Source organism: Ptychodera flava, chromosome 8 (genome assembly GCF_041260155.1).
Source record: "Ptychodera flava strain L36383 chromosome 8, AS_Pfla_20210202, whole genome shotgun sequence".
Taxonomy (NCBI): domain Eukaryota; kingdom Metazoa; phylum Hemichordata; class Enteropneusta; family Ptychoderidae; genus Ptychodera; species Ptychodera flava.
In genome coordinates, this window is record NC_091935.1 from 23,557,970 (window position 1) to 23,580,201 (window position 22,232).

The 22,232-nt window shown below is 37.1% G+C and overlaps 2 protein-coding genes across 5 annotated transcripts in view; both read right to left on the reverse strand.

Moving 5' to 3' along the window:
- The window catches only part of LOC139138825 (dual specificity testis-specific protein kinase 2-like), an 84,914-nt gene extending 82,844 nt beyond the window's left edge, over positions 1-2,070 (reverse strand). Inside the window, exon 1 of one of the 2 annotated variants that reach the window (XR_011553682.1) lies at positions 1,431-2,047. Coding sequence is in view for 1 of the 2 variants with exons in the window: in XM_070707366.1 (XP_070563467.1) it covers positions 1,431-1,745 (315 nt within the window). In the remaining variant the exon portion in view is untranslated. Of the gene's footprint in view, positions 1-1,430 lie in introns of both variants that reach the window. The other variant, XM_070707366.1, reaches the window with a different exon arrangement.
- A 6,298-nt stretch (positions 2,071-8,368) lies between these two features.
- The window catches only part of LOC139138826 (CMP-N-acetylneuraminate-beta-1,4-galactoside alpha-2,3-sialyltransferase-like), a 29,157-nt gene continuing 15,293 nt past the window's right edge, over positions 8,369-22,232 (reverse strand). For 2 of the 3 annotated variants that reach the window (XM_070707369.1, XM_070707367.1), the window contains exons 6-10: positions 22,109-22,175; positions 20,013-20,111; positions 19,286-19,466; positions 18,087-18,227; positions 8,369-14,503 (exon numbers count right to left, since the gene is read on the reverse strand). In XM_070707369.1, coding sequence (XP_070563470.1) covers positions 14,258-14,503; positions 18,087-18,227; positions 19,286-19,466; positions 20,013-20,111; positions 22,109-22,175 — 734 coding nt within the window. In that variant the 3' untranslated portion in view covers positions 8,369-14,257. The remainder of the gene's footprint in view (positions 14,504-18,086; positions 18,228-19,285; positions 19,467-20,012; positions 20,112-22,108; positions 22,176-22,232) is intronic. The other variant, XR_011553683.1, reaches the window with a different exon arrangement.

Below are 22,232 nucleotides of genomic sequence, written 5' to 3' on the forward strand. Positions count from 1 at the left end.
TTGTCAGTCTGATGCTGGTAAAAATGCCAAGTCATTTTCCTGATTTTGACTGCGATGAATATTTCTGTTTCAGCACTAAGTCTTTGCCTAGAGCAAGTCCATGAGACAATAAACAGGATTTAAATATGTCCAACGGTGTTATGCAAGACATTATCAATATACACAGTGGCAGTTGCATATAAAATGGGAACAAACTTTTTTGACAACTTTCCTGTCACTGTTTTACTCTGTTGATGGAAAAATGTTAACTTCAATAACAAGAGGACAGAACCTCTGTACAAATGCCTTTTATCTCTGAGGAGTAAGATTCTATATATAGACCTGTGTAAACACCTTTATCAGATAACCGTTATCTAATAACGTTTTATTTGAAAAAAATTTGAATCTGCAATATTCAGAGTGGTGACAGTTCTGACCATACAACACACACACCTGATACTCAGTAGTTTTCCCTCAACTTTGTAAGTTTACAGAGATACATGGCTGCATAATAAAAAGAACACACTTTTTTAAGTTTGCCTTTTTTTTGTTAGGATTGCCAACTGATAGGGGTTTGTTACAGAGATGTATGTATAGAGTACATGTTGGTGTACCAAGTTGGGCGCAGCTGAAAATGCATACACATAGGGGTATTAAACAAACATGACAGTTATGTTTCTACGCCAGAAACTCTCAGTATCTGACAAGGAAAGTGAAAACTGATGACTCTCTTCCAAGTTTTGAAGAAGTCTCAAAATCCCAAGTGTTTCTAGGTTGGGGCAATCGCCCCGCTACTGATTGGATAACCATCTTGAACTTAAAAATCCATCAAACCTACTTAACGTGATTACAGATGAAATATCTCACAAATATACTATATTGAGCAGCAAGTCTGGAGACAGTACAACTAGTAATATGTGGTTGAAGCAACTCCATCGGGTAGCTCTGCTTGCAGGGCTGTGTTACCGGCGTTATACGCCGGTAACACAGTCCTGCCGAGCTAATCCATCGGGGTATTGTGGCTCAAGTTTGTACAACAAAAATAAACCTTTGCAGAAATTGCACGAGTTTATTATCCAGCAAGTATCGGTTTTGACCATGGTTTTGATGCTGTCACGACTAAATCAAACTCCACAGAAGTATTCCGCTGTTATTGCTACAAAGATAAGCATACTGAAATAATTTATGATGGGCTTGCAGCTGCAACAAGGCCTCGGGTGCAAAAATAATGACATAACGGATTTCATTTTTGCTGGCACCGAAATACCTCCCTCGTTGCGATGTGTGAATCTGGTACAGTGAGTGAGACAGTGTGTGGCAATCAATACGGTGGGTTGGACAGTTTGGTGGCCATGACAAAGGTACACACCACACTGTCTCCAAACCATCGACGTAACGACGCGATGCACTTGTTTGGGTAAATAAACAATTTCACACCGTAATACACTTACCTTGTACACGTCGGAAAAAAATCCTGACCCAAGCTTCTCAGAGACGAAGTCGTCCATGCTGGCAAGATTCTTGACGGCTGTCTTTAGGGCCTTGAACGATGCCCCCTGTCTGCGGTAGCACAGGGGAAGGGGGGCTTGGTCGCCCGATGCATCTGTTGGTGTACTGGCGAAAACGGGGTCGCCATAGTCGTTCGTGTTCCAAGGTCCGTCTGGATCTGGCTCATTCTCCTTGTTACCGTTGACCAAACGCGGAGTGCTGCAGCTCACTGAATCGCTATCGACTCTATTCATGTCGATTTTCTGCTTACCTGGCATCCGTTTTCTAGTATTCGTAAAGTTGTTTTGCTTTTGATAAGCTCTGCATAACGCACTCTGTTGTTGTGATCGATACACGCTGCTGCTGTAAGGGTGAATTCATGACCACAGCAACAAACTACAAGTGCTCAGAAAGGAAACAGCACTTACTTCCAGAAAATTCCCAACACCTAAGGGTGACACGGACAAGAGCTACTGGATACACTGAAAACTTCACATATTTTGAGAGTTGTCGCGAGAAAAGACAATAACAACAACATCGTCCACTTCACTGTCTTTCATGTCACTTCTGGACATGCGAACGATTTTATCATCCGATGTGTACCCTTAAGTTAATCTTGATTATTACGATGGCAGCCTTTATTACGTGGGATGGGCAAGGACAGCGTTGGAGAAAATTTTAAACTAGGCTTAATAGGAGGTCAGAAATTAGGAACTGTTCCCTGCGATTTTTTGTCTGTGCGGATGGAGTTGGCGATGAAGAGCGGTGACTAAATAGAGATTCCAGTTTGTCTACTTTTTACCTGTACATCCATGCAAAAACGCTGTTTGCGTGGGAGAGATTCCAAAAGCTCGGTCAGTTCTTGGCGCATATAAGCTCAAGCAGAAGTTCAGTGGTGTGAAAACCAAATTCATTAGCTTTCATTTTACATAAAAGGCCTAGTATACTCCCATCCAGGAAAAGGTGGAAACTTTTTATGTTCAAAATACCCATCCCTTACCGGGAAGTTAAAGTAAGCGTATGTGGAGTATGTTCAGTGTTGATGACACACATTTCCCTTTTTACATTTCTTATATTTCTGACACTGAAGAAAACTGCTTTCGAAACAGAACAATCTCAGAACAACCTAGGGTGGTAAACGTTTATATAAAATGTTAGGGGTTTTTGTTGTTTGTTTTGTTTTTTGTTGTTCTTGCTGTTCTGCTTTTCCGGTTTTCTTTGTTTTTATTTTTTTGTTGTTCAACATGGCAAGATGTCAAGTCGGAGGTATGAGAACTGAAATTGAACTTTTAACACTGTATGCTGAGTCAATATCAAATTCATTCAGAAAGTCATTAAGCTTATTTTCTACCATTCCGAAGAAAAATGCCGAGAAGAATTAATTGTACATCGAGTGATTAAGGTTGCGTTTGTAGTAAAGATCCGAAGACATCCTCACAATTTATCTTGAACTATTTGAAAAGTTATTGTATTGTTTTTACTACGAAACAGCCCGAAAGAGTTTCCACACCAGTACCCTACCCCTCCCGTTTAAATACAACACAGGATAACAAGTCATATGTAGTTAAAGAAAATCTACATAACATAATAATTGTGACACATAAATATTATTATAGCTATAATAAAGTCTACGTGGTGTTCCAAAAGGGATGAAATTCCTTTCGCTCTAGAATATTTGATTACTAAAAATCACAGAGCGGGCAGTATCGGACTCACCGTTGACGGCGCTGTCAGGTGTAACCTTTACCGTAAACACGATTGGAAGTAATTTTGGGATAATTGGATGGTGAAGTAATGTCGCTTTCATCTGCAAGTGTAACCTCATTTACTTTTCTTTTTAACTTACACACTTGTTTTTATGAGTAATTTGTAATATTGCACTGTTCAGCTATACGGCACCTAACACTTTTGAGGAAATTGAAAAAATAGGAGGATAGTTCCAATCGTGTTCATAGGTAATGCAGAGTGAAAGGAGCACAACCCTGATGAAATACCAGAATAATTTTATTGATAATATTCATAATTACGATACCAATGTCATTCCCCTCAGAATACATATGCCTAATTAAGCTTTAAAAACACTTTAGCCAAAGGAAGCGCGAAGTCTTGTCCAGACAAACATGCTGACGGGGTTGACTTCTGCTCTTGCAAATTTACACAAATTTACACGCTTTGACAAGCAATACCGTACCACGGTGTTACACTTGACAGACCATGGACCGACTCTACTTTTGCATTCATGGTTGGCCGGTTGATAGGATGGAAGAGTTATTTTTCTTGACATTAAGAATATTCAAAAATTCTACCACTACATATCTTTGGTGCCTACGTGGCCGGCCTCTGAGAAGCGCTCTATTGAAGTGGTAATACATTATTCGGGAACGTAACTATATCGACTCTATTAAAACGAGATTGATAATCCTATATTTAAGAATCCGAAGAAGCAAATATTTGAAGCAACTTTGAAACATATGTGATAATATTAATCGCAATAGCTATTGAGACAGGTAGCATGGATTTATGCTCTCAAACTTTTTATGCAACGTCCCCGTTCTATCCGTATCGTACCCCCAATAAACTATTTGTCCCACTTTATTAATAATTGAGATTCATTCGCGCCACATGCAGTCTTTAATACAAGTTTTGCCGGTTGCTGTTCGCTGATGGAATTATAATTCTACGGTCAAGTCGGTCACGTATATAGTCCCCCGGATTCGTCAACAATTTGGCGAGATGAGCGGGTTTGTTGTGGGCATATTGACGGGAAAAGGTATTCTGACCAGAACAAAGATCGTTCCACAAAAATAACACAATAGTTGCGGCCTGTGCGTGTGACAGCTCTGTGGGCAGAATATGTTCTTGTTCATCTGTTGGAATGAAAGTGCAACTGAACTGCAATGGACATCAACAATAGACTACGTTGACGTGTTAAAACAATCTCATTTGTCTACTATTGACATAGCTTTAACAATTTGGCATTAACTCTCCCGCTCCTAGATTTTTTAACTATTAAGGGATGTTTTTTGGTTTAATTTCCTCGTATACTTCTCAAAATAAGGGTCTTTTTGCTCAAGAATGGCCAATAACACCGCCCTCATGGACGATACATTGCCGCATATTTTGTTTTTGTTCATCAATAATACACGATAGCAATGACACATATAGAGGTCGTTTTCATTGGACTCAATGGAAATGTGTAGACATAGATTTTACTGTGCAGCATGCTATTAATCATTCCAGTCAAAATAATTATTTTGGTTTCATAAGGTGGAAAAGCTCTTTTAGAGTATGAAAACGGCAAGTCATTTGGTCAGGGTGATAATCCTCAATGTTAGTGATCGGTGTCAATATGTAATGAGGGGGATTTAGGCAGCAATTATCAGATGTGGACATTTTTTAGCTCCACTGTCAGTGACAGGGGGTTATTCATATAGGTTGCTTCTCCGTTTGCGTTTGCCATCCGCCGTCAATATTGAACTTCTCTCTTGAAACTGCTTCTCAGAAATAATTTATATGTGCGATTTATAAATGACTCACGATGGCCATACTTTGGTTTGTTCGTATGGTGCGGAAGTTTGCATTTGCAACTTTTTTAGAGCTGATAATCTTATTTTCTATCAAACATTTTCTGGGACATCTCTTGTCTGACATTTTCAAATTTGACATATGGATTTTCGGGAATGATCTCACCAAGTTGTATACATTAGCAGATAATTTGCATGTTCGAGAAGTAATAAAAACTTTTAATTAATCTAAAACGGTTGTAAATTACACATGCTGCTCTGACGTCAAATAACTAACAATGTAAAATACTGTATTATTGATATAACATATTTCAACTGCAATGTGAAAACGATCAGGCAAAGCTCTATTTTTATTTTATTTTCGCATGTATCCAACACTTAAATTTCCACTGCTATTCTGTCAAAGATTAAAAGGTTACTGTAAATAGTGGGTGTTTGGACATGCTTTTAGGGAGTAGAACGAGAACTTGCAATTGACATACAGAACGGAAATAGTGAAACAAATCGTCAAAATATACAAGGTCATCGAGCAACAATTCATTGCAAACACAAACGTGCCATGAAGTGCTGGCGATTTCATTCTCCACCATTCGAACCATTCGGAGAAAAGCAAACGAACATGTCATTATGCTATATTTGACCATGGTACATGTGTACTACTCAAGTATAGTTATATTTTACTCACCATGAAATCTAGACTTGAGAGATGTGTTGTCAGTAAAATCGCACTCAAACCGATACAAATAACCCTCACTGAAGAAAATCAACCTTTAAACATTTTCACTAATTTTGCAGTGTCCCGTTCCTAGTTACTACAAAATCCAGCAACAATAAAGAAAAAGGCACACAACAGGGAAAGTATCGTTATTAAAAAAAACTTTATTGGCATACTACGGATGCATTTTCTGTTCGAATTTCGGAGTATATGATATTTATAGTGGTGTGTTACTCCCTCAATGCAATCTGCAATGCCAGAGGTGGAGATCGCATCCCTCGTTCTACCGTATCTGATTCACAGAGTGTTCATCTTCCTCATTGCCCGTCTGAGTCTTCCCTGAAACGTTTTCCTCTTTACATTGAATTCGTTTGTCCCGTAACGTTTTCTCATCTCTGCCAATTTAGTCATAATTGTCGCCATTTATGTCACCATCTCTATCTTCCAATGTATCTTTGTCTTTCCCACCCCGCCCCTTCCCTATTCAGACCATATACGGAGACAAGGATTTGGCTGGCATGGGTGCTTTTGGTTCACTTCTTTGCTGGTTGCATTGTTAAGTATTGGTAAGTATATTCAACCGAGTTTACTTACTATTTTACATCCTTTAAATGGCTTACAGTAATGTTTGTTACTATTACAAAGCCAAATTTCATAAATGTTGACACTCAGAGGACCGTGTAGGACAGTTAGCTAAATAAGACACTTTGGCAACCACAATACATTCTTTCTGTAAATATTCCCCTTTTCGCGTAAAATTGATCTCTCTCTCTCTCTCTCTCTCTCTCTCTCTCTCTCTCTCTCTCTCTCTCTCTCTCTCTCTCTCATCACATTTCGCCATGTTCTCATCTGCTAATACTGCTACCGTATTCCTCTCCATTTCCTCTGTGAACGTTTATTACTTATGTCTTCCCCTAGGATTTTTCTTCCAAACGTTAACCACCGATGAAGTGTACCAGTCGCCATTTGGACATCAAGAATAGTTACAAACATTCCACATTATCAAAGTATACACAGGGTGGCAGAGAAAAAAGTAACATTTTCAATACAACAGACAGTGCAAAGACCTCATAGGATATGGGGAAAAGCTACCCATATACCAAGAAGACACCACTCGCCCTTTAAATGGTGACATGAACAAACGATCCACACCATTTGCTGGCGACTTGCAGGCAGAACACAATTAGGTACTTCTCCTCTAGGAATTATGATCAATAAATGTCATGTATAAAACTTTTTCATTATATAGTAAAACCTGTCTAAACAGAATCGTTCAGGGACTGAGAAAATTGTTCAGTTTGAAGAGAGGTCCTTTTAACATAGAGTTCTGTTGGAATGGGACTGGGAAAAGGGTCCAGTTTAAACAGGTTTCCAGTTTAATAGACAGGGTTCAGTTTAATAGACAGGGTTCATTACAACAGCCTTACCTGTGTCGCGTGTGAGATCTGTTTCGAGGTCTGTTTCGTGTTGTTTGTCTTCTTTTATTTCTTTGCTTCTTCTCTCTTTTTGGTCTTGATGCTCTAGCTGTTTGTTGCTTGTAAGTGTACTTTAATTAAAGGAACTATGACATGATTTCCAAAGTTTTTATTTTTTCCCTCCAAAAACTCAGCTAGGGGACCTGTCTATGGATTGCATATTGTGTCCGTTCGGAAAGATGTGCGCGAAGAGCGAAATTTGACTCCTTTTTCATGCCTGGTTATCAGGGGGCCTCTTCGCACCCGAGCCAGGCAGCGGTATTTGACCAACATTTTCACATTGACCAACAGGTAAAATTGACGTCATTTGTTCCACTCTATTGTCACGAAAGTGTATTTAGCGGTCCTTGTACACTTACAAGGAACAAACAGAGCATCAAGACCAAAAAGAGAGAAGAAGCAAAGAAATAAAAGAAGAAAAACAACACGAAACAGACCTCGAAACAGATGTACCCTCACCCCACCCGGACCAAACTGGACGAAAGCAAATTTGCGCGACATAATGTACGAGGTGATGCTGAGTGCATTCGGAGAGCAAATTTTGCTTGAGTCCATTATGAGCTGGGAGGGGGTACATTAATGCTATTATTTTATAATATTGGCGATTCCAGTGAATTTGTAGATGTAGAAAACATCTTAGGCCACAATGCTGGCTAATCGGATACATTATCAGTAATAATCAGAGGGGATGACGTCACAAAACTCACTGGTACTTACAAAGCTGTAATATAATGATTTTTATACTAAAGTAAGATGTGTATTTTATATGGATGTATAGAGTCCTGAAATAAATAATAAAATTAAAAATTTTTTGTAAAAACTAAACTGCAATGTAGACGTCAGATATCTCATTCACTCGATTTGCTCAAAGTTTGCGAAGGACAATGCTAAAGCGCTTGTTTACAGCACCTTTACGAAACTTTTACGTGTGATGTAGATGGAGTCATTTTCCAGACAGTACATAAATAATGATATATGCAATTTTGGTACTTCATATAACTATGATGAACTGTAACTCCATAACAATGTCATGTTTGTGCGACTGTTACATGTAATCAAGTAGTCGTATTCAGAAGTGCGCCCTCTATGTTGATAACACTGACGGCAGACCACTGGATTAATAGTCAATTCTGGAAACTGCTTTCAGCTTCACTAGGGTGAAGGAATTACAACTTAAAGCACAAGGATAATTTTATATTTTGTTGTATTTATTTTATTCAAAGACAGCAGATAAATTGTTAATATTACAATAAGCTAAATAAATATGAGAGAAAAAGTTACGGAAATTCATAAAATTCATATGTTGGCTAGAAGGATCGATCAGAGGGAGCTAGAAAATAAAACTCCTCTAATGAGAAGTACTGAGATGACCTTGTATTTGTTCTGAATTGAGATGAATTCCTGATGACCAATCAGAGAATACTTGTTCATTTATTTTTTTTAGTTTATTGAGGGCTCACACACGAAGGAGACCAGTGACTTTTTACTCTTCCCCCTTGGATTAAAGTTAAACTGAGAATTTCTAGAAAAACTGTTGTCATTGTTGTGAAATTTGCATGTGACACCAGTCACAACAAAATACATTCAATGGTTCAGTAAATCTAATAACCACTGTGCTTAGTTTTTGTCAGCAGTTTTACCGACGACGGGAAAAATGTGAAAAACGCTGACTCAGCTTTTTACATTTCTCTGCGATTTCACGGCTTCATATTACACTTGCTAGCTTCATACCACTTTCCTATTTTGATTTGTTAAAGTACAATCTACAGATCTAAAACACAAAGAAATGACGTTACATTCAAAGTATAAGATTGTCAACTATAATAAAGGCACATTCAACTTAGCACTTGGGATAATAATCAGGACAAGCTTCATTGTGTTTAGACTGAAAGATCCGTCGCTTGAGGACGCTCCCTACGCTCCCCTGCTCTTACGGATCTTCCAGTCTACATTGTGTATCAAGGGAAAAGAGGCTTGACCAATCACTGAATCAAGCAGCAACTCTTTCAATCAATGAATTTGAGTGTTGAAAGTTTCACTTGTGAGTTTTTTACAACCATGGGTTATGACACAGAACATGCAGAAGACAATTTCTCTGAAACTTTTTTCAAATATGTACTGTGAATCAGCCCTGTGAAATGTGGCAAGTTAAGAGTTTAGAAATGGCAAGATTCAAGGCCAGAGACTTGTAAAGTATTTTATAGTACATTACACCTCACAAGTTTTCCTGGTTTTTGTGTCCTTGATATTGTTACTTAATATGGCATAATATTGTATCCATTTCATGAAACTCATGATTTAGTACTGCACGCAGGATACACCATGTGTCCTTTCCACTATGCTGAAACACACATTCAGTGATCAACAATGACAAGCAGAATACCCTGTGTTTCAAATTTCCTTTGTAAACAGGCCATTTCCCCCATAGTCAATACACAAAACAACATAGGACTGAAAAAATCAAATATGACACTGGTATGCAGTTTTCAAAGGCTGCCAAAAGATTACAAAAATAAAATCTGATATGGCATATCTAGGCAGAAACAGTAAGATAACAGTGTTACAGCCTCTATGACATCGGGTAATAACATTAATGTATACATTTTATCAATTCAAGATGAGACGTCAAGACAGAAACAAAATCAAGATTAAACTCTTCACAGTGATACATTATTTTGTGATGTAAAGTATATTGTATGCACACATCGTGATTATCTTTTCTCCAGGGATATAATTTTTCTTGTCAAAATAAAATTCATGAAGCACTGGAACAATGATAACAGAATAGTGATAAAATACAGAAAAGATTATAGCAAAGTATTTATTTTATTATCAACTCAAAGGTTTTACCCTAAAAAAGTTTTAACATGATTCATCAGTTCAATTTATCTTTAAATTAAGTTTGACTCAACATTGGAACAATCTTTATGATTTCAAGAGACAATTACATCAAATTATAACAATAAGAACTCTCTCAACTGACAAAAGTTTTAGAAATGAACTCTTTGGTCGTTATGATAGGGAAACCTGCTTGCACGCCCTCTAGAGGCAATATGATTTCCGAAAGGAATTGTAATACCATACTAACATGCACAGTTACAGAATACATATAGATCTGCAAATTATCAACATATCCTAATATCAGCATAAAAATTTAAAAGAAAAGATTTGATTTTGAAAGGCACATGAACATCCCATTTTATGTAAAATCTGCAAATAGTAAAATACAAAATCTACTTTTATTTATTTTATACATGAACAACAGTAAACAAACATCAGCATTCTCTAAAAACATACAAAGTACATGAACATTTCTTCAAAACACCTCTCATTTAACACCATAAAGCGTGTTTCTTTTCTCTGACACAAAGGTCAAAAATGTTTTTGATACAGTGACCAATAATGCTCATTGGCAGTGATATGATCCACAAAACAACAAGACATTTGGACCACACTTAAAGGTATTCAGTCACCTTTTTCTTTAATAGCCAATCACAGATTTTACGCGGGTGGCCGCATTTTAAAAAGGGTGTCCCCACACAACTAGTCATGACATACTTAGTAGTGTCGTCTGCACGAACTTTAAAGCATAAAATATGGAGGACCGACAGCTACAGGTGTTACGGGGTAGTACGCTAAGCCCCACCCCTTTACCATATATTGAATATGCAAATTTACAGTGACCGTGCACCTTTAAAGCAACAACATTATATTAAGCTTAGTACCAGCATTTTCTTTCAGAAAATCTTTTTAAAATGGAAAAAATCTAATGAGATGTCTAAAAGACTTTATTGCACAGAAAAGACCCCCAACACTAAAAGCTGATGTAACTGCAGTACTTGATGATTGTTGACATGGCTGACAAAAGATTGAGATAAAACATCTGTATGATTATAGAACTGAGTTGAATATTATTTCATTTCTCCGACACTGTCAAGACAGAGTTGCCTTCCTAAAATATTATCATTCTTGATGTCAAAAAAAAGTGATTCACATTATTCTAAAGTACTGAATGAGTATGTGTGTGTTTGTAATTATCTACGGGTTGCTGACCAAGGATGTACAAACACTGTACGGATAAAATATCTGCGAACTGTACTTGTACACACAGCGGAAATCAATTTTGGAAATATTCACACATTACGTCTGTATCATGGTGATAGCCACGGTCTACTGCCTTGTGATTTCCTGGCATTCCTTCAATCTGAGTAACAGAATAAATCACTTCTTCCATAAAAATGATATAAGACAGTTGGTATTTCCTCCCTCTAAGAACTTTTGCCAGGAGTAAAAAGTACATGATATTGAAAGACAAAAATGTCAGATTTGTTCATTTCAAGAAAGCCTCGTACTGTCTCAATACTAAAACACAATCCTTCAGAAGGGACTTGCATGACATTATATAAAAACATCAGTACTGCGACTGGTGATAAAACACTTTAGCTTACTTACACAATACCTATGTAAGTGACAAAAAAAAATCCTAAAAACGAGTTTGCTGATCACAGCGTCTCACGTGACCAGACAAGCAGCATGTAGTAAGACGCAGATACAGGCAAACCGCCATTTTGAAATGTGCTAGTTTTTGGTCTCCTGGAAGTTGTTAATTGCGCATGTCCGCACATAGTGCGTCCGTTTTTGTCACATGCTTTTTAGTCTTGTCTGGTAGCTGTCAATATTTCAATACTTGTAAGTATGGTTATTAAATCCTTGGTTAAATTCTAGCCACGTTCGCATCATGAAGCTGTGGTAATTTTAGCTTTACTTCTTAGTAAAATTGAACAGCCAATGACAGCGCCCCATGGTTCAACCAATCAGATTTCATAATTCCATATATGGCAGTTTCCCATTACCTGCCTCTTTGTGCTTGTCACTGAGGGGAGGACCAGCCAAAAAAAAACGAGTTGATAGAGAGTTGTAGAATCACATTAAATAAGACACAATAAAATTTTATAATTTTATCAGAAAGCAAGGTGTACAATACACATTGTTATCAAAACATAACAGCCAGGCAGTTCATTCCAGTCCTGATGATTATTTATACTAACCTAAAATATTGTACAAAATGTTGTGATTCTCAGCAGCTTTACAGTTTGTGTCTAAAAAAATTTGTGTCTTCATTAAAGATACTAGAGAACGGCATGATCATTAATGTTAGGCACAGTAATAAAAGGATAATTTTGCCTTGACAAATACTGTGCATGTGATCAGAAATGCTTGAGTTGTATATAAAATATATTCAGGGCCAGTAGCTGTAACTTTTGACACTTTTACTTTTTTATTTTGTTTGTCACCAGCAAGTTCTTGTTCTACTCCCCAAAGCATGTAGAAACACTTGCTATTTAGCTTGTCGACTCAGCCTCTGTACATGTAAACTATATCTTTATGGTTTACATTTGAATTTTTGTCTGGACCAAAATTCAGTTTTCAACAATAACAATGTGGCAAACACACACACAGGCTGAGTTAACAAACTGAATAATGTGTATCTCCGCATGCTTTGGGGAATACAACAAAAAGTAAAAAAAAACAGTGAAAAAATCATCAAAAGATAAGAGCAGCATTGATAAAAAAAAAGACAGTCCATCAATGTGCATCGACCAATCCTCGAGTTGGTTTAACCCAAATGATTCTCTTCAGAGGGAAATGGATGAATCCATTTTCAACAAAGGGGTTGCAGAGTGAAAATGCCATGTACATGATGAGAAAAAAGAGGTATCTTGCCCATCGATTGTTGATTTTTGGTACGGAAAAACTGTTCTGTAAATGTCCAACATAACAACTGAATATATCTCAGTGAGGATTTGTGGTTTGCTTGCACAAGTATTTACGGAAAGTTTCAGCCTTTAGGTCAATTAATTTTTACGGACACTGAAGACAAAGCAAGCTACCCTCCCCTGAAAACTTCAGTTTGATAATATTATGAGATGTCATGATACAGCTGATGAGTTTACAAAGTTCAGCCAAAAAGATTGGCAGACATACCTATCATAAAATACTACATAATAAAAGACATTTGCATAATCACAATTAAAAACACCCAGTACTGAAAATTTCATGTAGTCTTTGATTTCTAAAAACAAATATACTAAAGTCTGGAGATAAAAACCGATGAACATTGTGTATGCATGTTGTGCAATGTTTCATCATATTTCATGAGTCCTCTTCACAACATGAATGGCATGGTCAGTCTTTAAAAAGTTCTCAAAGACAAAATATCTTTGTCAAAGATGGAAAATAAAACATGTAAAATTGCCATTTTACTTATTGTGATAAACATTTACCAGTTAGAACAGGCGACCGTCATTTTATCGCATAGCACATATACATAGTACATTTACATCAAACGGACACAACGTTGAAGGATATAGCACATCAAGGCTGTTGATGCAATGACCTACAATTGTTAGAGTTAGGTTTTTAATTCAGCACAGGACGATCTCCATTGAGCAAAAAGCAATATTCCAAAGGGCGCCCTCTAGAGGCCATCTGCAACTCAAATTTTATGTAATCTCAGTTGTACAAATAGCTCACATTTTGAAATATGTTTCAAAATAAAAATCCTTTCCTACAAAAAATCTTTTATATTGCAGTGGCAAGACAATAGGTTCCATTGACAGGATTTTGGTGGTTGTTGACAATTTTTATGAACATTCTAGTTCCAAGCAATTATGAAAATGATAAAATTGTCACCACATTTGAATACCATACCACCATTACCCTTGAAGTTGATCTCTGATGATAATGGAATGAAATGCTTCAATGGTACAAAATGCTGAATATGAGGTGAACTTGATGTGTCATCATATTTTAGCGATATGATGACAAGAAAGTTGTTTACTTGCAGTATAAAATTGCAAAAAATCCCTAAACACTTTCAGTCACTGTAAAAAATTTTAATTTACTGATTTTGGTTTCGTATGTAGTCTAGTACTGGAAATCCCGTTTTTTGTCTAAAACCCTGGTGTGTTGTGCAATGAAATGGCAACACACAGCAAACTATGGCTGACCACATTCAAGGGTACTTTACCAGTACATGAGAGCTCCAATTGTTTTCTCCTGGACGATTTCAAGCCTCATCCCCAGTGAATACCTCCCGTCAGGTCTTTGATGACGCCGTTGTCCACCAATTTTTTCAGAAACTGCTTTTCAAGCGGGACGTTGTGGGTGTGATGAGAAGCAATCACCTTCATTTTTGTGTTCTCATAGTAGTGTATGGGTAACTCCGGCTTGCTGAAGTCGTAGCCGAAGCCCGCCACGTGAACCTCGTCACACATCCTGATCGCCATGGAAATCAACATAGTACCGGTAGTCGGTGTGTTCTGTCAAAAATATCAATGTCAAACCAAAGAAAAAAACACTGTAAGTTGACAAAAATAAATACATTGATCTTTTAGCCAAGTTATTTTTTTACAAATGACATCAAAGTTTGCTTTTCAGGTGGCACTGAACATCCACTGATATCTTTCAACTTTTTAAAAGTTGACCGATGGGAAATGTTCACATTATAATCCATTTAATTTAACTTTTGAAACTGACCAATGAGGATGCTCCTTTCACAAACATATTACTAATAAGCTCCTTTGGTAAAGGTCCAATTACATAAACGTGGGTCATTGAGTCAAATGCCAATGGGAGTAATGTTAGGATATGGTCACTTTGAATTCATGCTCTTGCAATTATCCATGACATGACCTTTGACATTAGCAGTTTAAAAACTAAAGTCCAGCGCCGTGGGCGCACAATAGGCAACGTCGTAGTGACGTCGGTTGTTGGCAAACACTGGCGGGATGGTTAAACACTTGCTTAGTCGTTGGCTTATCAGAGAAACATAAACTATCTTATACACCAGGAACTACCGATTATCACCTCTGCCTGAATATTACGGAAGTGTGTAGGGTTCACACAATTCAAGACTACATTATAACTAGGGTGGAGTACTGGTCGAGGGGCTGTGGTCTGGTCGACAGACCTTCCTTGACTGTGATTTCTTCGCTACTAAGGTGACTGTATGCCGTACGTTGTGAGTTCGAATCCAATCAAAATTTACTGAATTCAAATCACAGTCGTTTTGTGGTTCGATAGACATCGATGCGGTGACCGCTGTGGTATGCAATAGAAATACATGTATAGGAAGTTATGAAACAGAATGGCCGCTCATGTATCGCCGAGTTCGGAGACGAATTTCCATCATACAATTTACTCAATAAACAGCAATGATGTTTTGCTTTCAATACATGTCTGAATTTCTGCTAACCTTTTTGCGTCTAAGTAGATGTGTGTATATTCCGTTGCGATTTCAAACGGGACCCGGTTTTCAACCCCCTGGTTTCAACCCCGGCTTTCATCAACACGGAACGGATACTTTCTCACAACAGCAGCGGGTGATTTGAATTTGAAGGCGCTGTGATTGAAGCCAGTAGTTGAAATGATAATAGTATTACGAGCTTCGGAAGGAAGATAGAAAACGAAGGTCTTGACTTAGTTCAGGAGAGAATTTCCTCGGGCACTGTATTGAGTTTAAATCTAGCCCTGAACATCTTGTGCTCGGTACAAGCGCGCAAACTAGACATATAAAAATAAGGGGAAAGTCTAGCAAATAGATGATAGTCTCTAAGGACGGTAGCAGATTGTGATCGTAAGCAATCGTAAGTTAGAACCTTCTACTGTTTGTAGCTTTATGGCTTTTTTGGTTGGCAGTGATGTAGATAATAGCCGGTCACTTGTACTTCGCACGGCCGGTTACACGCAGCTTGCAACGGGAAAAAAAACTTGTGAATTTGAAAAACAAATCTTCACCCATTCGTAAGCTTATTTTCCGTGTAATTTTGGCATTTCGAACAAATCAGAGGAAAGGGTGAAGAAATTTTGAGTAAAACTGATTTAAAACGTTACGACCCCTAGTTTAGAGTTTGGTATGCATGACCCGAAGTATAGTGAGCGCAGATTGCATATCCGGTTACCTCGGATAGGTAACCTCGGAAACATCGACGACCGTTCGTAATATGAAAATGACATGTGACTGAGACGTTGTGGAAAAGTTGCCGTAGTTCCATAGATGAGCCTGCATATTTGAATACTATACATACGCTGCTTGCTGTTCCGATATGTAAGCCAGAATCTTCACAAAAGGAAACTACTAGTAATCTGTGACAATGGTCAGCCAAATATTTTGAAATACATTGGTAAAGAAAGTAAATGACGCTGATGAGTCCCCAGGACTGCAGGGCCGTGGTCGTCGTCGATGAGTACTCGAGTATGGATGATCATGGATGATCGATCTACAACGCAATAGTGGCAACGATGTAATTGACACTGAAATTCAAATTCCACTCAGCTCAACTGAATTCAATCAACTGATATAAACATGACCAAACTTGTCACAATGCTAAAGGTACTTCCTCAAATGTGAGTCAAAAGATTCAGTTTCGATGCCTGAAGGAAAAAATGAAATTGTGATTGCCTTCAAAACGACGTGTGAAGACTCTCAATGTTCATAACTTTTTACAGGAACACATACAAACGTTTTTTTTTCAAGACCACCAATCACTCTAAAAAGAAAATGCCGTTTCTTGCGTGTTCATTACATGTGTCGTATCGTTTACGTTGTATGTGGTTGTGTATGCGTGTGTTTAGGTACATAACGGTGATTTTAGTGATAAGTCAGTACGCTTTGTTTGTTGTGCTCGGCAGGGATCAAGATCGCCCAGGCCGCAATTTGAATTTGAGTAATCATGATTGGCAGCATACATTAACATTTAGAACAGAGGTCAAATGGACATTCTGGACCCACACTTTGTGAAAATATGCGTTCTCTGTATTAAATAACAGTGTTTTTCAACGTTTTTTCGACATAAAGGCAGTCGCTATACATTCACAGGTGTCATGTATGAGATTGGACGGAAATTAACGCCGTTCACCCGTCGAATTTCTGGAAATCTCGGAGCAAATCGAGTGCGTCTTACCCGTAGCGTGGCTTTTTCACATCTGCATAGTCTTACCATAATCCCCCTTTTGTAGGGGACTTTCCTCTTTAAGAACTAAATCACAGTACAGATTGAGATGAATGTGATAAAAATACTGCATTGGCACCTCAAACACAGAAGCCTCCTACATCAGATGTTGCCATGGCAGTAGACACAGCGGTACCATGACTGAAATCAGTCAGCATCAGATTCAGAATGGAAACACCCCTTGAGGTAATAATGTGCATCAGCCAAAGATATTCACAGACTCTCAACATTTTACAATTATATTTTTCTAGTCTACAGCTTGAATACACTTATTTCCAAACTTGTGAAGTGAATAAAGTTTTCAATAGTCTTCCTATTTGTGAAATTTGCAAATTGAATTTTTCCTCTTTTGGTTAACTCGGGGATTTGAATTTGAATTTCAAATGATGGTAAATTTAAAGTTAAGTAATTTGTTTCTCCAGTACCAAAAGTACCAAAAGGCGGTGACCAACGATTCTTATCCTTTATTTTGAAACAGAATAGTTTAAAGTTTTCATTATCAAAAGTTTGAATGAAAGATACACTTTACACTCTTTCAGTTGTAAGACACATACTACGTTAAAGCAGTATTCACCTTGAAATTGTAAGACTTAATTAACTTCTGATCAAATTTTCTGTAAGGAAGCTTTAAATTATTCCCTTTGAAATCAAGAATCATATCAGGGGTCATCCAATATTTACTGACACCTGAAGTTCAAATAGCTGCCATCCCTGAGGGAAATTTAATTTTCTGTTTACACAAAAATACGTCAGTGAAAACAGTGTTTACTCCATGAGCTTCAAAATGAGCCCTACATGTGGTTGACAAATAAGTATTGTAAACATATGAAAGTCCAAATATCCGTCCCCACGGTGTATTCTATCTAAAACTGAGCATAAACTAAAAACTTACCCTGCTCATGATTCCGTTATTGACAGGAAATCCAATCAAATCAAAGGAGGCTTCTCGCACTACCAATGGATTGACAAGCCGTGCTTCTGATGGTTTCTTTGACATTGCCGTTGGAACGCTCTTCCAAAATCCAGAAGTGGACTACAAAAAAGAATGAATCTTTTGTGAATTATTCTGTTTTTAGAACATCCACTCATCAAGGCTCTGTCAACAGCAACTTTGGATGAATTTTCAATACCAATTTTACAAATTTTTATGAATTTTTCTGTAATTTTTTTTTGATAATTTTGGATCAAATGGACATCACATTTCATTGGATACATTTTTAATCAAAATTTTGACAAAAATCTGAAAAAAACCTTGACTCGGGTAAATCTATAAAGGAGCAAAAATTGACTTTGGCGCTCAAAGGGTATTAATATGAACTGTTCTGGCTTTCGGCATATCAATCCTCCTGTACAGGCTAATTACATGTATTTGTATTTAAAAAATGTTTACTTATACATAGACCACAAGCCCTAGGGCCTATGCACAGACTGAACATTCACTCTAAGGTATAATTGAAAAATAAATTACGTACATTTGATATTTTTAGTTATGATTGCTTCAAAGGGAAGATATACAAGCACAATTGACAGATGTACATGTACAAACTGGTTTTAATGCTTCAACATATTTTAACCCTTTGAGCACTGTAATTTTTTCCACCAAAATTATAGTGTGCAACTTTAACAAATTTTGTGAATTTTTCAGTAATTTTCATGACAATTTTGGACCAAATGAACATCACATTTTATTGGCTTCAGATTTTTACAAAAGATTAGAAAAAAATTGACTGGTGTATATTTCGATATGGGCGGCAAAACTTGACTTTAGCGCTCAAAGGGTTACATTAAATGTAAATTATGCACAGTGCATCATACTTTTCAAAAACAGATAACACACGTGTAAATTGTACAATATGGCACAGATTCAAAAAAAACCTGCTGACACACAGACAACAACACCAACAGGTTTATTTTATGAATTTTTTTAGTTATTCTGTAAACAAGCAGAACATTTGTCCTGTCAAACTATGGGTATGTTAGCATCATGAAAACAGTAGCAACGGCTTGACATCTCTTGAAAATTATGGAGATTGACAGTCAAGGGATGACACAGGATAAACAAATTACTGGTAGACTCAATGTCCCACTTACTGGTTTCTGCCCCTGGACGACTTTCTCCAACCACAGGAAATCTTTGTCTTTGAAAGACACCAGGGCATAGAGAGAGCCTGGATCACCATAGGAACTAGGCGTGCCTTCCGGGTAGGCCACTCTCATGCTGGTTTTGCTTCCAACATCGGATTCATAGCCAGCAATTGGTGCCGCATTCAGCCTAAGGCATACATGTACACAATTTGAAGAAAAGAACATTGTCACTGAGGAGAATAACAAAACATGATGAAAAGCACAATGGACATGGATTTTTATTGGATTTATTTAGATTTTTGTTTTAACCTCTGAAGTTTAGAACTGATCACTTTCAGTTTTTATCACCAAGAGCAGTTCAAGTTTTATCTCAAACTTTACTACAGATTTACATTGAATTTGCAACAAGAGTTTGTAAGTGGCTACAATTTTTGGTGAACTTATACACAGCTATCGATTTTGTGCTTAACTCTGTAATATCGTAACTATGGTAACAATTGGAAACAGCATCATAAACACTTTGACTGCTGTATTTGTTCCCCGCCAAAATTTTAGTGCAATATTTTATCAATTTTTGTGAACTTTTCTGTATTAAAGTTTTTTCATAATTTTGGACCAAATGGTTATCACATGTTATTGGCTACAGTTTTTTATCAAAATTTTGGCAAAAATCAGAAAAAAATTGACTTTGCACGCAAAGGGTTAACCAGACTCATGGAACACACACACCTACCTGAAAACCAAATCATATCCGTCGATGACACTGCCCAATCCGGTCCCTTTCATAATGCCACCACTGCCAACAATGACACAGCGTACACAACCATTATTACTGCAAAACAAAGTAAAAATGACACAGTAAAAACACTGCAACATGATATCTGCTGCATGAAGTTACAAGTAGATGTTCTAGATGGGGCAGGCAACTGAACAGTGACACCTTAAAAATAACAATAACGATAATTATATTAGTCCTCATAATAACAACACAACACAACTAGTGTGCCCTTGGCATTAAATTGACCTGCATCTGACCAAAGGTAGTTCTTCAAAACATTTGTCATATTACAAGTACACATGCAAGGCACAAAATTTTCCACACCTTTCTAAAGTACACACCTTGAATTTGAAAGACATAAATTTTTGCTCATATTTTCCTAAAAAAATGTTCAACCATCCTCTTTCAAAATAAAGTATAAAAATTGGTGGTCACTGTGCAAATTTTGGTAATATGGGAAAAAACCTTAGATATAATGATATTTGATATTCAATATGGTTGCCATCCATCCCTGTGTTAAGACTGATATTTGAAATTCAAAATGGCTGACATCCCCGCGCAAAACCTCAAAGAAACCGTAAATTTTCAAATTTTAACAAAACAATGAGACCATGAAAATTTTATTCACTCCAGGAGCCTCAAAATGAGCAGAAAAGTATTGCAAAAATTTGAGCATCCAAATATTTGTCCCCAAGGACTTGAATAAGTTCAGGTATATGGTAACTTTAATGTGTAGTAGGTTTCTAGAGGGGGGGTCAGATTATTGACATAACCCAGTAACAAGCATGTGGACTATACTATTTGTACTAAGTAGCTCTTGGGCATCTGGTTATTGATTACAACGCAATCACATGCTTCAAATAACATCATTTGCTGAATGAGTTATGGAGTCAATCCACAAATGTAAATTACTGATGATATGAGGCGTGATGCACCTCGTCTTCAGTGGCCGCTATGTGTCCATATCAATTAGCACCTACTTGTACACTAACACAGATGGACAGATCCATATTACAGAGATCATGGCAATAATTACAGGAAAAGGCGTTCACACTTTAAAGGGACACCAGTTGTATCTCTACGTAATATTTTCATTAATATTACTCTATAGACGTATACTTTTTCTCTCAATCTCCTTCCTACAATATGTTGAAACACTGAGTATCAGCATCACAAACATGATGCAGTGTGTACAGTATGCAGCATCATTGTTGACAAATGAATTCTAGTCCAGACTAAAATTTAGTTGTCAACAAAAACATTGAACGTGTGTGTATATCCAGGCCACATTGACAAGTTGTGCTATAAGAATTTTCCACATGATTTCAGGAATAGAACCAGAAACTTCATTTCATAAACAAAATAAAAACACAGGAAAACATATCAAAATTATAACAAGTTTCAAGTAAATTTGCTATTACAAATTAAAGTTTAGAAAAAGGGATTGGAAGCCAAAAAAGGTGGCTGTCTGATCAACCAATTACGATTTATCCGAGGCTTTGATCCTTTTACTAAATACTTTCTTTTCAACCTGTATTCTTATGTTTCAACATTTAGTTCTTCACACTTGAAACGATAAAGTTTCAAATACCAACAAGTTGACTTCACATGCTATTTTTTACGGAATAATTTGTGACTGTCGAACCAGAAAACTTTAAAATAATAGAAAAGAATTGGGTAAGACGATTGCACCTCCTTTCGTTATTATACAATTAAGATAATTAACTTTTGCCAGCTCTACAGACTCAAGGCTCCCCTCCTGCCCTCTCATCACTTCTACAAGCATGGTACAAATTACCTCTCTTAATGAACACTAGCACGTACCCTTATGTGAAATTCATACACAATGACTTCTAGAGAGTTCTCATGAACGAAAGAAAATTTGACACATTACATTATTTGCTGGGATTATTAATGAGAAATTTCTAGAAGTTGATCTACAGAGTTCAGAAATGTCGTGGAATGCTGATGAACACCTTGAGAAAGTAAGTACTCATATCACAGTCATCTTGATAATAGAAAGAGACCTCATCCTGAATTCTCCAACTTACTTGTTAAGCATCTCTCTTGGTGTCCTTGAATCCGTGAGTAGACTTAACATACGGGTTACCAAGGGAACTGGAAGACAAGAACAACATGGCAAACACTGTCAGATATTTTCACTCCTTCATTAAA